The 17,058-nt window shown below is 47.9% G+C and overlaps 1 protein-coding gene across 3 annotated transcripts in view; it reads left to right on the top strand.

The window, feature by feature from the left end:
• nrp1a (neuropilin 1a) overlaps positions 1–17,058 on the top strand; it is an 80,929-nt gene that overhangs the window by 25,423 nt on the left and 38,448 nt on the right. For all 3 annotated transcript variants that reach the window (XM_080418370.1, XM_080418371.1, XM_080418369.1), the window contains exons 4-6: positions 347–528; positions 10,344–10,571; positions 15,429–15,584. In XM_080418370.1, the coding sequence (XP_080274496.1) occupies positions 347–528; positions 10,344–10,571; positions 15,429–15,584 (566 nt within the window). The remainder of the gene's footprint in view (positions 1–346; positions 529–10,343; positions 10,572–15,428; positions 15,585–17,058) is intronic.

Below are 17,058 nucleotides of genomic sequence, written 5' to 3'. Positions count from 1 at the left end.
GTGTTCCCCCCGTTACTGATGCGAAACGCTGCATTACCTTTATGAGCCTCTGTGTGTGACTTTGCGTGTGTGTGTGTGCGTGTGTGTGTGTACAGTATGCGTGGTACACACATACCGTATAAATTGGAACGTGTAATTATGACAGAATGTTCAACTGGTTGCAGCTTCTGTAGCCAGACAGCAGGGTACAACAGATGCACGCAACAAAGAGAGAAAAACCTGCAAATGAATATAAAGTGGTTTTAAAAGACTAAAATCCAGTCATTTAAGTATATCGTCTCTGTTGTCAAAAGCACAGTTACTGTATGTCTGACCGCGTGCTGTTCTCTCTCTGTGTCACGTCCAGGTATGACTACGTGGAGGTGCGCGACGGCGTGGACGAGAGCGGCCAGCTGGTGGGGAAGTACTGCGGGAAGATCGCTCCCTCCCCCGTGGTCTCGTCCGGCAACCAGCTCTTCATCAAGTTCGTGACCGACTACGAGACCCACGGGGCGGGCTTCTCCATCCGCTACGAGATCTTTAAGACCGGTGAGTGCATGGACGTGGGACTATACGTATGTGGCCGAGTGGTAGAGTTTCAACCGTACCTGGACGGTTAGTTACGTACGTGAAGCCGGGATTTTTCTAAAATAAATTCAAGCTTGAAGCCCAAATGTAGTCATTTATACCCTGGGACAACAACACATTCTCACAGATAGGCGTCAGTTATTGCCGCACTGTCATTTTCACTCCCTAATGCGTCACTATAAGATTACAAAAACTAAAAGGCACGCTTTGGAGCTTCAAATACTACTCAAATCAAGGGTTTGGCCAGGTGCCTCTGTGCCTAACCTGGTTGTAGCGCTTGACTGGTAACAGTAACCTCTCGTGATCAAATTCCACTTTAGATACGACATTTTTCTCTCCGCATAGCTTTTGTGAGGTTAGGGTTAGGTATATTTTTGTGAGGTTAGGGTTTTGGTTAGATTTAGGCATAGTTTTGTCAATATGCAACGTCGCCATGGCGTCCCGTCACGTCAAAACTTGACGTCTCAGCGCTACTGACAAACCGGCAAAATGTGGCGCCTTGGGAGTGAGAACGGGTTGGCGACAACAACAACAACAACAACAATTATAATCTGATAATGTGGTGACTCGTCAGAAATCCCACCCACAACCTATTTTAAGGGCTTGACTCTGTTTGTGGGGCTGAATCACAGTAGGACACGTACTGTACCATCTGGGTGGCAGAGGAGGAATTAATGACAAAGAGCCAAGCATGCCTTCCCATTTCATGGTTTGTTTGTCATTTGGTCAAGGCACCAGTGCATCAAATTATGCGATCGCAAGATGGCGAACAATATGCTCGACTCAGAACAGATGAATCATCCCCATGCTCTGTAACTGCAGCTGCTTTGTTTCTGTGGTGAATTATGTGCAATAATCAGGTGCATAATTCACTTTCTGTCGATGTCAGAAATACAAAAACAAATCAAAGCTAGTCGTTTCATCGCCGCGGATGTTAATCCCCACGTCCTCATTGGCCCCCCACCAAGGAGAGAGTGACTTCGGCGCCTCGTATAAGGGCGCGCCTGCAGAAGGCGCTTTCACCTCTTCCCGTTTGGCGATGAAATACGACGGGATGATTCGCGTAAACAGACAAACAGGCTGAGGACAGACAAACAGGCTGAGGACAGAGTGGCCGACCCAGAGTGGCTCCTTCCTCAGCTTTAACCTACAAATAAGACCTTAGAGGATTTTGAAAGGCCCCGCGGGGGGTTTTGGGGAATCGGGTACGATGAATGGCAAATATCTTCTGGGGATGTCTATCTTATCACAATGCAACACAGCAAGACGTGGAATTTCCTGCTGGTGCTTTGCCTTCCTGTGTTTGGGGTGGGGGAGGGAGGAGAAGGGTGGGCACACACACACACACACACACACACACACACACACACACACACACACACGCACGCACAAACACACACACACACACGCGCACACACGCACAGACACGCACACACGTGCACACACACAGACACACACACACACACACACACACACACACACACACACACACACACAGACACAGACACACACACACACACACACACACACACATATCTAGAGAGTGACTGGGCGGCAGACAGGTGCTGTGTAGACTCTACTTTCATTAATTAACCCCACGCGCCGGCCTATGGGATACCCGCACCCCCACACCCCCCACCCCCACCTCCACCCTCTGTGACCTCGCAGACAAGATGGATGGCTCGCCACCGTCCCTCGTTACTTTTCATCTCGGTTATAGAGTGTGTGTGTGTGTGTGTGTGCGTGTGTGTGTGTGTGTGTGTGTGTGTGCCACCATCACAGTGGACCAGCTGGTGGGGTGTGTGTCCATTTGTGAGATCAAAGGGACATACCCCCCCCACACACACACACACACACACACACACACACACAGACGCGCACATACACTTGCACTCTCTTCATGATGGGGCCGTTAAGAATCCACTGCATTCTTCTCATCATGATTAGCTCGGTGTTTCCCCGGTCTCATCCCATTAGATGGGACTGGTTATAAATGAGGCGTGTTAGGGGCCCTGCGGTGACAGGAGAAAGTGCTGAACACAAAGTCCTCCCGGTGCAGATACATGAATATGGAGCCAGCCACGAAACCAGGGAAAAAGACGAGATGTAGATGTGTCCATGAGATGGAGGGAGAGAGAGAGAGAGAGAGAGAAGGGTGGAGAGACAGAATTAACCACTTAAACCCTGTACCCTCCGTATTGTGTGGGGAAAGCTTTCACTGAAAATAGCAGATCGACAAGCTCACAACTAGCAACACCTATAATTATATTTTCAAGTATTTAAAAAAGAAAATCGTGGAAATAGCCGATATACAAGCTGATGCAATGCGTTAAATATGCCTGTCACTTTTGTGTATATATATATTTGTTATATCTGCCCTCTAAAACTTTCATTACGAAGCCCCAAAAGCCAAACAGACCATGTATTTTTTATTTATATGTTCCAGTCAAGTAGAATTTCATGATTGTGACAGCCGCAAGCGAGAGCTGATGCAAGGGGTACGTCAGAGAGGAACAGTCTGAGAAATCCAGACTGTTCCATCAGAAATGCAGTCCTGTAGCCCTCGGTATGACTGGATTTTATGTTATTCTTTTACAGCCACTGGTGGTATAATAATCGAAATTCAGTGGTGGTTCTCAGCCAGTAACTTTCTTTAACTTTGCAATGTTGGAAGCACCTTCCATAGTATGGAATGTTACTGTTATCTGTGCAACTCAATTGAAGTCAATAAAAGAGAGAAACCTCATTATAAGTATCCGTCACGCTCCACACTGCTAGCTTAAAAGCCAATATCGTCACAGAACAAAAGAAGTTGTTGTCGAGGCTGATGTTTCAACGCCTGCAAGTTAGGAGGTCACGTACTCGTGTGGGTGTGTTGCTGTGGGGACACATCCCCTTCGGAGAGACGGAGGGGGGGGGGGGGTGCTTCTCTGTCTCTGTGTTATGTTCTCAATCCGTTGTGTTTTGACTGCTGACGCATCGGTTGCCGCCAAGACTGCGGCTCTGTCGTTAATTAGCTGGCCTGTTTGTTAGGGTCTGGGAAAGGGAGATGAGAGAGAGAGAGAGAGAGAGAGAGAGAGAGAGGCTGATAAATAGACAGGCAGAGGAAGAGGCAGATAAATAGAGGTAAACAGCATGAATTGAACAACTGCAGAGAGGTATGGATAGAGAGATAGAGACGCAGCTAGAGAGAGAGAGAGAGAGGCAGCAGGGTAGCGAGATAGGGAAGCTAGCTGATTAACTAAGCTTATCGACAGCGGAGGTATTAGTGGGAAAACAAGGCTGGGCGTTGTGTTGGCGAACACGTGTAAACTTAATGATGATACACAGATGCTGCGATAACACAACGTGGAAGAAATAAGGGGCCGCAACGGTGCATGCCAATGAAGGGGGAATGCTAAGAATGTGGTATGTTTACCTTGGCGCTCGCGGGGGGAACAAAGATCACTGGGGATCAACCGCCGAGGCTGGTACGGCCGTCCCAAGTCGGGCTAAGCACTAGCTAAGGGCAAATGGTTGATGAATGTATGTACACACACACACACACAGTCTCCCCAAGGAACTAAACATATGTATGTTACTCTCTCATGTGTAAAGTTCATCCACTTAATCCAACACGGATACAAATGAGGGTAAATATAGTACACTCTTCATCATGCAGACACAACCTGCAGCAAACCTGGCTTGCATGCCTGGCTTTCATCAGCTGTTGAGAGTCTAATACAGGGAAGGGTACTGGTTGTTTTGCTGGTCTCTCTCTAGCTGGTGTTGCTTTGCCATCATTCTGCCGTCCCCCCTCTCTCTCTCTCTCTCTGATTTTCAATCCAAGCGTCTCCATTAGCATGGCTTGTTTGTTTTTATGGCCTGCAAATTGGCACCCTCGCTCCACTGGCTTAAAGTGTGGCGAGGGAGATATGAATACAGAATGGGGAGAGTTTTTGGAAAGCGTTTATTCTGAGCAAGACGGGGAGAATCTATTTGAGCCCTTATTTTGAAATGAGAGTCCCATTTTCGCATGTTACCCGTCCATCGAGAGGGTGTTCGTTGAGCCGTGAAGCAATTGTGCAGATAGCGTAATGAGGTTGTCTGTGTATTGTAGATGTACAGTACAGTATGTAATGTCACTTTATCTGCACTGTCGTCAAATCCCACAAGGAGATCTGAATATCTGGCATATGGTGTGATGTAATGCTCAAAGGTCAAGAATGTCAAGACATTGCCATACATAACTTTGGAACTATTCATCATAGAAGGATGAGACCTTCACTTGCCTGCATTACGTTTCCTATATTATGGAAGATAATTTTGTAATTTGACTTTTGGAATTTAGAAAGTTTAAACATTTGAGTAATGCCAGCAGCACTGTGTGGGTGGCAGCAATTGAAAAGCAGAGATCCAGTGTAAGAGGGAGCCGTATTTAAACAGACCGGCTTGTTGAGGGAATGAGGTGTGATTGGTGTGTAGAAAAGCGTGGCTGATTGAAAGCAATCAGCAGACTGACAGCTGATTCCAGCTGTGTCTGACTCCTGTGCCCTGCCTGAACTGACGACGCAATGCTTCATTTCAGAACCACTGATTGTTGCTCAGTCCTGACCCTTGTGACTCAACCAGTACCCTTAAATGACCCTGGTCGAGTCCCCCAGCCTTTCAGGGCAAAGACAGCCCAGCCCATCTTCTTTGTGTACCAGAAAATGACTGTGTTTACCCTGTCATCTTGTCCCACTTACAATCCTCAAGCATTTTCTTGAAAGATCCTTCCCCTCCAGCGTATGCATGTATAGGCAACAACATGTGCACATTATGTACTCCTAAACCTGTGTTTAAACACACATGTACACACGCACACACTCACAGGCACACACGCACACACAGGCAGGCACGCACATTTGTTTTTAGTTAACAGCTCCGCTGTTTGCTTAGAACCACATCAAAGCTGGCACTCGGCCAGTTGAAGTGGGTAGGGATGGTAGTCCTATGATGTCCCTGGCCCTCAACCTCTCTGCGCGTGCGTGCGTGCGACACACACACACACACACACACACACACACACACACACACACACACACACACACACACACACACACACACACACACACAGAGTGTATATTTCCATAGATATTTCCATAGTTACTCAGCATAATGACTTAAACCTGACTGGAGGGAGCACCACAAAGCAGTGCCAGAGGCATTCCACGCTTGGGGCCCTATTTATCATGTCACCGTGCTGCGGGCGCGCTTTTTACGACCACACCTGTGTCAACACTTTGAAGGGGGAGAAATGGACGGTGTGTGTGTGGGGGGTGGGGGGGGTCGCTTATCGGGGGGCACATGGGCTCCTCAGCCTGCGAGGACGGTCGGCGCGCCCTGATGGCATAGGTCACATCTGGCACGGAGACGTACACACACACACACTACTACCCGCATGGAAACCTAAGACCCTAACTGTATCCCCTGCCTCCATAACAATGTGTGTCATCATCCCTCACTGGCAGGACGGGAGGGAAGTGATGTCATCAGCACAGTTGACCTTAGCGCTGTGTGTGTGTGTGTGTGTGTGTGTGTGTGTGTGTGTGTGTGTGTGTGTGTGTGTGTGTGTGTGTGTGTGTGTGTGTGTGCGTGTGCGTATGTACATGCATTTCAACGAATGACAATCACCGACAGCAGGTTAATGTTTGCTTTAGTGTTGCAAGAGTTAATTCTCCACCCTCCATTACGTCCCGTCAGTGCAGCATAAGGGTTCGTGCGGGCGTGTGTGTGCTTACGTGTGTGTGTGTGTGTGCATGTGAGTGAGTGAGTGTGTGCGTGTGTGTAAAGGCTAATGATCAGCAGGCAGGCCACATGGAACATAAACAGTGTTGATTTGCTTAGCAGGTTTTAGAACAACACCATGAGCCGCCACGGCACCAGTCCCCTAATTACCCAGAAACCCAGAGAAATGGTCGGACAGATGGAAAAAGAGGGAGAGGGGCGGTGGGTTCGGGGGTAATGGGAAGAAAGAAAAAAAGAGAGAGAGAGAGAGAGAGAGAGAATGTTGAAAACGTTTGAGACATGTTTTAAGGTGTAACGCGGCCCCATTGATTAGCACCCTGTCTCCGGTCAGCTCTCGGCACTTCAGTGTGACTAAATAGAGATATAGTGGACAAGTCACTCAAGGGGGGGTGGGAGGTCTTAGCCCACAGTGCCGAAAAATGTTATGTAAGCTTGCCTGAATAGCAAGTTTAGGCAAGTTTACAGGCAGATCTACAAGTGTGCGACGCATTGTGAGCTTGTAGATCATCTAATGTCAAATAGCTGAAGTGTACAATAGGGCGTAAGTGGTTAACTTTCTTCGTTAGAATAGCACTTTGTTGTGCTTTGCAGTCATTGAAATCAGAGATCTTTGTTTAAGTTAATAATAATAATGGCCTGTTATGACTCATGTCTCGTTACACTAAAACAAGTGTGCAGTAGATGGAGCGGTGTTTGTTTCTTTCACTCTCCCCCCCCTCCAGAACAGTTCAGTTCAGCGTTCAGCCTAAACAATCGTTAAAAGAATCCATTAAGGCCGGCAGTAAATGCTGGAGCCGAGGCGAACTCGGAGAGGTTATACTGGCGAACGTTGCGGTGCGTTTCAAGGTTACTTCACCCCTCGTCTTTACATCCCGTCGTAAATTCAGCTGTTTGTTTGAAAGCCACAGTCGGACCAGATGCCCCTGTGTCTCTTTTACCTCTACACAGTCAAATCCTCAATGTTGATTTAACTCTGCGCGTGTAAAAAAAACTGGACGTAATTGGACCCCGTCCATTTGGGTTAATAATATAACTAATATAACTTAAGCGTGTGAACCTGGACCCAAGTGCGGTGAACCCGCCCATTTGGGTCCAGGATTTTACAGTGTAGACAAAGAGATATGTATGGCTTGTCTCTGTGTGTATGTGAGGGTGTGTGTGTGTGCATGTGCGTGTGTGTGTGTGCATACATGCCCCACTACAGAGGCGGGCAGTGTACGTACCGACAGTATCCCTCCCGCTGAGCAATCCCTCTGGGAAGTTGATTTTCTTGTCAGCTAGTCAAAGCTTTCATATTTACAGAACCCTGTGCTTCCCTTCCTCCCTCCTCCATTCTTATGCTACATTTATACTTTGCTGTACGGCTGTGTCGTGTGCTGAAAGAAGCCGATCTACAAGCTCACCTTGTAGATCGTCTATTTCCGGCGCGCAACACCATCGTACGACAAGTACAGTACACATCAGGCTTCACAGTGGATTTCTCCTCACTTCTCGGCACAGAGGCGATGCATTGACAGGGAATGACAGACAACTGTGACCACGCAATGAGAGAGAGTGAGAGTTTGAGAGATAGAGAGAGAGAGAGACTGAGGATGGAGAGGTAGTGAGGAGTGGAGAGTTAGCTGTCACTTGACGACGGAACACGGTCACATACACACTGAACACACAGATACACACATACAGAGTAGCCTATGTATGCATACTGTACCCATGCTCAAACTCAGTAAATGGCTCTCATGGCAATGTCAACAAAATCATAGCACCCCCTGTTGGCTGATTACTGACCCAGACAGTAGATGACCGTTCCACTAAGGGATTCCCTCTTTCTTTGGTGTGGCGAATAAATAAATAAAGTACAATTTAAATGAAAAGGGCTAAAGATAATATATTTTAAGTTTATAGAGCTTATCAATCTATAAAAGAAAACCTATAAAAACTGTATGTAACGATAATAATTAATTATTATCGCTCAGCATGGAATATACCTAGATGGTACCCATCAATCCAGACCAAGGTTTATTCTAGATCAGTGATGTATATTCACCTCACTGGTGGAGATTCTTCCAGCACTCTGCAGCCTTTCTTATTCAGTGCCGCAGAGTCTCAGGTTTGGGTGTTTCAGTCTGCGTACCCTTTTCCAAAGGCCAAATCCCTTCTGGTCAACTGCTGTGCAGAGATAAGGGCAACAGAGGGAGGGTAAAAAATAAAAAATGGATGCAGAGCTGGCTTTGGAGTTTTTATTTCAGAATTGTATTTCTTATTTAAATAAATTGATAAGTGCTTTATAAATAGTGTACAACTTTAGAGAGGACTGCATAATCGAGGGGAAACTGCAAAATTAATGGTGCCCACTGTTCTTGAAAGCCACATTTTCAGCTGCATTAAATGTCAACTCTCTTTACTGGCTCAGGGAGAAACTCAACAAAGCACTATCCTCTCTTTCGCTCTTCCTGCGTTCAAATAGCTGGTGGTTGGTCGACTTACTGTAGTGGCCCTGATGGTCCTGAATTATAGGTACCCTGCCAGAATTCCTGAGTGACAGTGGGAAAGTAGTTTGCCACATAAATTCAAGCCACAGCGAGTGAAAAGGTGGGCCTGCATCGAGCGATGACTCCCCACAATTTTGCCTTCAGTCGGCCGCTGTGCCCATTACTGCCAGCTGTCAGGATACCATGAAAATAGTGTTGGAACGAGCAAATGTCTTCCTCTAATGGCTCCAAAATGATTGCATGGGCTGACATCGGTCCAGTTTTTATTTTTTCCCACAGTTGATGGGGCTTGATTTGGAGGGAGGGTACAAAAGATGACTGCAACTTAAACAGCAGTCAGAAAGTGCTTTGAAAAGGTCTTCAAGTTCTGGCCCCCGAATTTATGTTCTGGAGTCTGCACAGCGAATGTGCCAAAATGCCCCTTTTTACTTCTTCTGTCACTCCTTTAAACGAAATGCCTTTCTGCTGCTCCGTTAATTTTGAGTGTCACTCATTACTTAATCATAACGACTTTTTTTTGTGATGTTGTGAGGAGTGAGTAACGTGGGAAATCTGTTAACGTTCCCCGTCGGCTGAGAGGCAGCTCTCCAGGGAGCTGTGAATAAATGTTTTGACTTTCTGTGTACTCTGTGTGTGTGTGTGTGTGTGTGTGTGTGTGTGTGTGTGTGTGTGTGTGTGTGTGTGTGTGTGTGTGCGTGTACTCTCTCTCTCTCTCTCTCTCTCTCTCTCTCTCTCTCTCTCTCTCTCTCTCTCTCTCTCTCTCTCTCTCTCTCTCTCTCTCTGTGGTGCGTGCATGCGTGCGTGCGTATGTGTTGATATATATACACAGTCATCTCCCCTTGCTTCCATCATTGAGGCTGTAATTTTGCCTGAGCGCCCGCTCATGTGTTTCACCAAGGACTAATGAAGGAGCCAGCGCTTGCGTACGTGCGTGATGTGTGACTGTGCGCTCGCGTGTGTATGTGTGTTCGGGGAGGGTTGATGCAATTGAAAATCAAGTGTTTACTTTCGCTGGCCAGATGTTCCACAAGTCATAGATTAAAAACAGACATGCTCACACGCGCACGCTGGCCCTCACACACAAGGACACACGCACACACAGACGACTCATACGTGTTAACATGTAGGTGTAACATTTGTGCCACCGAAGGAACTTAAAGGAAGACAAAGGAACAAGTCAGGAGAGAGGAAGGGTTGTACTGGCCAGATGTAGCCTGCTTCCCTCGGTAAACATAATATCAATGTATACTGCGCGATGGAGTATATTACACAATGAACTGTCTAGGTGGTCCTACACCATGGGCCATAAACTGCCTTTCACCCAGCAAAAGCAGCTGGGATGCAGTGCTACTCGGTACCAAGGCAGAAAGCAACCTGAAAACAAACAACAGGCAATAAACGCAAGCAGTCATAAAACTCAACTGGTGCTAAAGTACCTTTTTCTCTCGTATCTACTGTTCCTCTGCATCTTCCTTGCACTCACCACTTATTTCTGCCCCCCTTCTCTGCTGTCCACAGGTCCAGAATGCTCCCGGAACTTCACCTCCAACAGTGGGGTCATCAAGTCGCCCGGTTTCCCGGAGAAGTACCCCAACAACCTCGACTGCACCTTCATGATCTTCGCCCCGAAGATGTCCGAGATCGTCCTGGAGTTCGAGAGCTTCGAGCTGGAGCCCGACACCACGCCGCCCACCGGCGTGTTCTGCCGCTACGACCGCCTGGAGATCTGGGACGGCTTCCCCGGAGGTGAGTAGGCGAGAATCGGGGGGGCTTACCTGTAGGGATGACGGTGTCGCTGCTGTAGCCTGCAGAGTTACCGAACAACTCGGAAGCTCTGCAAGACATGAAGTGTCTTTTAGTGCCTTTTCCACTTAACAGTTAAAAAAAGACACATACATTGTCAGCATACGCTTTCCAAGAGTCATTCCCACGTTGCCCTGCTATGGTACTGTCATGGGCCTGTTCCCACGTTAAACGAATGTAAAGGGTACAGTACTTACATGAGGCGTGTCTTTAGGCACGAGGGACTAGGCACTTGGGGATGATAAAATATGTATTTGGGACGAACAGAAACAATAAATATCCATCTGCAGGCTGGCAGACTGGCTACCTTACCTTTAATTTAATTTAACTCTCTGCTTCAGTGGCAGATCTCTCTTTCTCTCTCTCTCTCTCTCTCTCTCTCTCTCTCTCTCTCTCTCTCTCTCTCTCTCTCTCTCTCTCTCTCTCTCTCTGTGTGTGTGCGTGGGAGCGATCAGCAATCCCAGGTGAGCGGACCTCACACTAACATTGTGCAGCTGTAACTATGTCAAAGAAAAGGCCTTTTGCATTCTGACACAACAGCTTGATGCTTTCAAGGCCACATAGTATAGAATTCTCTCGCTCTCTCTCTCTCTCTTTCTTTTTCTTTTTTGTTGGAGGAAGTGAAAGGAGCGCTTGGTGCTTGAGAGCCCCACCCCGCCCCCCTCTCCCCAATAGGAGATCCGCTATCTCCCAGAACAATGCAGAGTGATTACAATCCAGTAGGGGCTGGGGGACTGTTTTGCCAGAGAAAGTGAATAGCTCGTCACACAAACGTGATAGCATTATCCGGGCCAGTGAGCTAACTCTGTAAACCTCGGGTTTTTGGCAGGAGTCCAGCGGTCCCCGTCATCATTGGAGAACATAATGCTTAGTCATCGCTCAATGCCAAACATTTCCTGATTGCGATAGCATCCCGCCCTTCCTCTCTCCATGCATTGTGTTGGAAGAAGATGTTTGTGTCTGCCCGTGGGGAGCCGTAGTGGATGGCCATGATGTTTGAAGTGGCTGCCGCCTCCGCCTGCTTAAAAGACTCCCCTCTATAAGCACTCCATGTCCGACAGGAAATGTCTAAAAGAAATGGAACTTCCTCCTGGCAGGTTCTGTGTGTTTCTTGTCAGGACGAAAGCATTAAAGCTGTATTTATTTTTACTGACATACAGCCTTAACACATCCACCGCCAGAGGTTAATCTCATAATGTACTCACCAGTGCCAAGGTGTTTTTGTTGTTTTTTTGTTTTTTTCATGTCGCCATAGATCTTGTTAAAATCCTTAAGATTGAGCCGTGAACGGTCTGTTTACATCCGCGAGATCTCCTTGTATCTCCCAGTGAAAACCACGTGTCAAACGGGGCATCCATGTTTGAGTTAGAGCGGATTACGTTAAACAGTGAAATGCGAGGAGAAAAAACTACAGGAAGAGAATTGAGTTTCAGTTTCGTCTGTAGAATGGGAGCGGGCGTGATCGTCGAAACCGGATCCCAAATAATTCTATTTCCTGTCATCAAACCGGAAACGGAAGTGGATCAAAAAAATTCCGAAAGTGCACCCGGACCGCGCATGCGCGAAAAGACCGCAGCCCGTAGGACTACGGGCTCGGCGCTTAACCGTTGGATTTAACGGCCCGTAGAACTACGGGCCCGGCGGTAAAGGTGTTAATGAACCGGGTCAATCCTGTTTCGGGATGCAGCACAGCCTTCAAAAAGTGAACTTTGCACAGACTCCGGCTTTTTTTTCTCTCCTCCAGACGAAGAAAAGGGGGAAAAATACTACTTTAAAATAACAATGTCTTAACACACTGGGGGAAAGAGAGACAGACAGACAGACAGACAGACAGGCAGGCAGACAGACAGACAGAGAGAAAGTGCAATGCCGCTGACAGGAAAGTATTCAAAGCAGCGCTTCTTTCTGGATTCATTCTCCCTCTCGCCCGTCGCTGAGGATTTGAACTAGTGGTGAAGTTTTGAGTCTTTTCTGCAGGCTAGCGCACACCGCGGCCTCGCTTGCCAGAGAACCATTAAAGTATTCTCACCCATCTCTGCCCAAAATGAAATCATTTTACCTGACAGCATTCACCCTCCTTTCCATCACTATATGCAATGCCTTGACATTCCCAGTTGGTACGAAATAAATATTGCAGAGAACTCTTAAAATATGAAACAAAAAATGACTCCTGCTGTAGAAAATGCTGTATTTGTTTACTTTTCAGTACAGTTCAAGATCCGTCTGAAGGATCTGAATTATGCACATTTGACGGTTTTTCGACTTCACATCAAGGATTTCCATACTGTTCCATGTATATTCATGTATTCTCCCCCCAGAAGGTGGGACACGTTTCACTTGCCGGGTTAGAATTGTGTTGATTAAAAATGGCAGCAGAGATCTCCAGGGCAAAGAACATATGTCACATTATTATCACCTTTTAGTTATTTGCTTATTTATTGTTTTTAATTTCATCAACTGTGAGACGCTAGCTAGGTAAAAATCAGGCTTCCGCCAAGGGAGATGTGCTTTTTTTTTGTGTGTAATCTTAAAACACTGATTAAAAAAAACACGTCCGCACGGTTCGGTTCGTCGTCCTTTTCAGCTGAATGCTTCTTGACTGCTATGGCGTAACTGGAACCGGGCAGCGTCTCCATGTTGACACCCTTTTCACCTTGGATTATCACCCATGAGAGACAGCGCCAGCCTCGTGTAAAAATAAGCCTTTTGGAGGAGGGAACATGCGGGGGAGGGAATGCGAGGGGACATAGCGTGTGTCGGCTTCGCCAGCCCTGAGCCCAGTCAGCCAGTCAGCCAGTCAGCCAGTCAGCCGGCAGGCCGGTACCTGTGGTGCCTCCTGGATCAATAGTGCATTAGCACAGAAGGTCTTGGTGGCTCGCTACCCGGGAGGGTGCGGTGGTGGTTGGGGTTGCAGGGAGTGCAAGTCGAGAGAAGAAACAACACCTCTTTTCTCTTCCCACCTCGGCAGCCAAGCGGGGTGGTGCAGCCTGCTCCCCCCTCAGCCATAACCACCCACTACTACCCAACTCCACCCCCACTCCCTTCCTCCAGGGACGTAGAGACATGCAGGATGCAGAGTTCACAGTGCGGCTCTTTAAAATTTCATGGGCGCTGGGGAGTCATGCAGATAATCTGGGAGATGGGTTTTTTGTGTGGTTTAAAGACAGGCACATACACGTGCACGCGCACACACACACCGCACACACACACACACTGAGCCTCACACGTGCACACGCTTACATATTACACGCGACTGACAACACGAACTCGCACACAGACACACCCGCGCGCTCGCATAACCCGCAGAGACCCGCACAGATGCACCAAACCCACACAGAGGCACCTGTGTTATGAAGATTAATCTGAGCCATCACACCTCTCTGCCCTAAGTCTCTGTGGCCTGGCCCCCCTTGCCTTTCATGTTTGGGGGCTGCATGGCTGGAAGTGGCGTGTTTGGATGCTGGGGAGGCCAGAGGGAGGCACAGGCCTGTCACTCGCCACTGATCACAGCATTAGTAATCACAGATAAGCTGCAGGCCCACAGACCTGCTTAACATCCACACACACACCCAGAAACAGACACACAAACAGGCACCCACACACACAGGCAAGGATGCGAGCACACACACACACACACACACGCACACACACACACACACACACACACACACACACACACACACACACACACACACACACACACACACACACACACACACACACACACACACACACACACACACACACACACACACACCAAGCCACGGATGACAGCACACAGCAAAAGCATAGTGCAAGGTCACAGTGCCCTCTCTCTCTCTCTCCCCTTTCTCTTGCTCCTTCCCCCCCTCTCTCTCTCTCTCTCTCTCTCTCTCTCTCTCTCTCTCTCTCTCTCTCTCTCTCTCTCTCCTTCCCTCTCTCCCCCCCTCCCTCTCTCTCTCCTCTCCCTTCAATCCATTTCTGTCTCTATATATGTCTCCAGCGTTTCATTCAGGCTGCTCAGTGAGACGTGCCCCTCGCTGGTACTTATTGCCCTCTCTTGTCTTTTTGGCTTTCCTCTCCCATAACTCCGGCATCTCGGCTTGATCGGGCTCTCGTTCAGAAAACTCGCTGAGCTGTGGCTGTGTCCACCTCATCTCTGAACCACATTTAAAACAAAACACACACACACACAAAAAACTAAAAGGAAAAAAAAGAAATGAAAGCAGGGGCCCTCGGAGGAATTTACGGCTGGCAAACAGACGGAAACCATGACCTCGCCGCACCAGAAGAAGTCCCGCTTCCTCTTTTCCTCCTTTGTGTGCGAGTGGGGCGTGGAATGTCAGGACTCCTGTTTCCCATGGCGTCTTTAATAGGGGGGAGCCGGCTCTTGAAAATCCTCCCCAGGACTCTGAGAGTGTTAAATTTAACATTGACTGTGTACTCAGTCGAACTTGAATTTAACGCAAGGATTTTGTGGTGTCGAAAAATGCACTCGGTGCCCCCCCCCACAATGACATGCTAGATTTCTCACCTCCGCCGAGGGAAGGCGAGGTGATTGGTTGTCGCGGGCCATGGGAGAAAGGCCTGCAGCAAACAAAACAAATAGTGACATGACCCGACTCTGAATTGCTTGCGAACCCAGCCAACAATGTTTTTATTTTCCTGTTTTTCTCTCTGTGTGTCTCTCTCTCTCTCTCTCTCTCTCTCTCTCTCTCTCTCTCTCTCTCTCTCTCTCTCTCTCTCTCTCTGTGTCTCTTTCTCTTTCTCTCTATTAATCAATCAATCAATCAATCAATGAATCCTCTGTTCTGTCTCCAGTCGGTCCGTACGTGGGGAGGTACTGCGGGCAGAACACACCTGGCAGGATCATCTCCTACACAGGGATCCTGGCCCTGACAATCAACACAGACAGCGCCATCGCCAAGGAGGGCTTCTCCGCCAACTTCACCGTCATCGAGAGAACCGTGCCCGAGGGTGAGTCGTCAGAAAAAGAGAGGAAAAAGGGGTGAAAACATGAAATAGCTAAAAGTCAGACAAATCCAACTTCAAGTTTATTGTCACATCGCAAGTTTCACACACAGGTGTGAAAGAGTTGTTAAAAAAATGAATCTGTACAAGCTTCCACGAATTGCAATTAGAAAATAATACAGATAATCATAAGAAAGGGAAAATGACAAATAACGCGATGCATATGTGAGCCCGTAATTCTTTGCGACAACCGGCACGCAACAAGGTATAAATCAGCCATTACGAGGTTATACAAGTTTATATAAGAGTTTGATGCATGCCGTTGTCACATATTGTTTAAGAGTCTGAGGAGGAATCACAAGGTTCTTTTTGTCTTTAATTTCGTAGCGGAGGTTACATGTGGTTGTGTTTTTCAACAAAACTTGCCTGTCATTTAAAGCGGTTTTGCGAACTAATTAAATCAACACCCTCGGCTCCTTCAGAGTTACTTACGACGTATGGGGGGCTGTCTCCACTGCTTTTATGAGGCCTGCGTTTACACACACACTGGGGGCTACACACTGCAGGGGCCCAGACAGACTCCGGGAGGGGGACCATATACCCCCACCACCCCCTTTTTTCCTTCACACACACTCATACAGAGTCAGTGAGAAACACCACCTCCAGGGCTTTTGCGTGTAGCATCATTGTCATGGGGCCTGACCCCCCCTGACCCCAATTTGAGGAACGCTGCAACTAAACATTTCATTAAGCAAGACAAGCACTGCTAGGGGGTCATAAATCTGTCTCTGGAGCGGACCACCCCAGGCACGCACACACACACACACACACACACACACACACACACACACACACACACACACACACACACACACACACACACACATGCACACACACACACACACACACACACACACACACACACACACACACACACACACACACACACACACACACACACACACATCTGACGGATGCATTAAACAAATCTACTAATCATCTCCAAAAGGTTTTTACCGGTCCACAGGGAAGAGTTTGCATACACACACACACACACACACACACACACATAGAGTGAGATCCAACAGTAATTAATGCAGCGATGACATCTGAAGTCGTAATCCCCTCCCCGTCTTATTACTTGAGTCAAGAGTTTCTCGGGTTCGCCTTTAATCCCACATGCGAGATCAGATTACCCAAAATCCACTCCTCGCCTTCTCCATTACAAAGGCGGACATGTATCTGATCCCCGGCCAGTAAATAGTTGGTCGCAGTAGTCATGTCAGAGAAAGGAAAACCAGACAAGAGAGAGAGAGATCGCTCCGGTCTCTTCTCCTCGTCTTTTTCCGAGTGCCTTTTTTGCGGACGTTTGGATTATTCAAACGTCCGCTTGTGCGTAATCTATACGAGAGAGGGTCTCCAGCCTTATGCAACGGGTGAAGGGGAACGGTGCCCGCGCCAGCTGCAAACTGCCGATGAG

This window comes from Gymnoscopelus braueri (assembly GCF_963280865.1).
Source record: "Gymnoscopelus braueri genome assembly, chromosome: 21".
Lineage (NCBI taxonomy): Eukaryota > Metazoa > Chordata > Actinopteri > Myctophiformes > Myctophidae > Gymnoscopelus > Gymnoscopelus braueri.
This window is presented reverse-complemented; position numbering and strand designations above follow the sequence as displayed.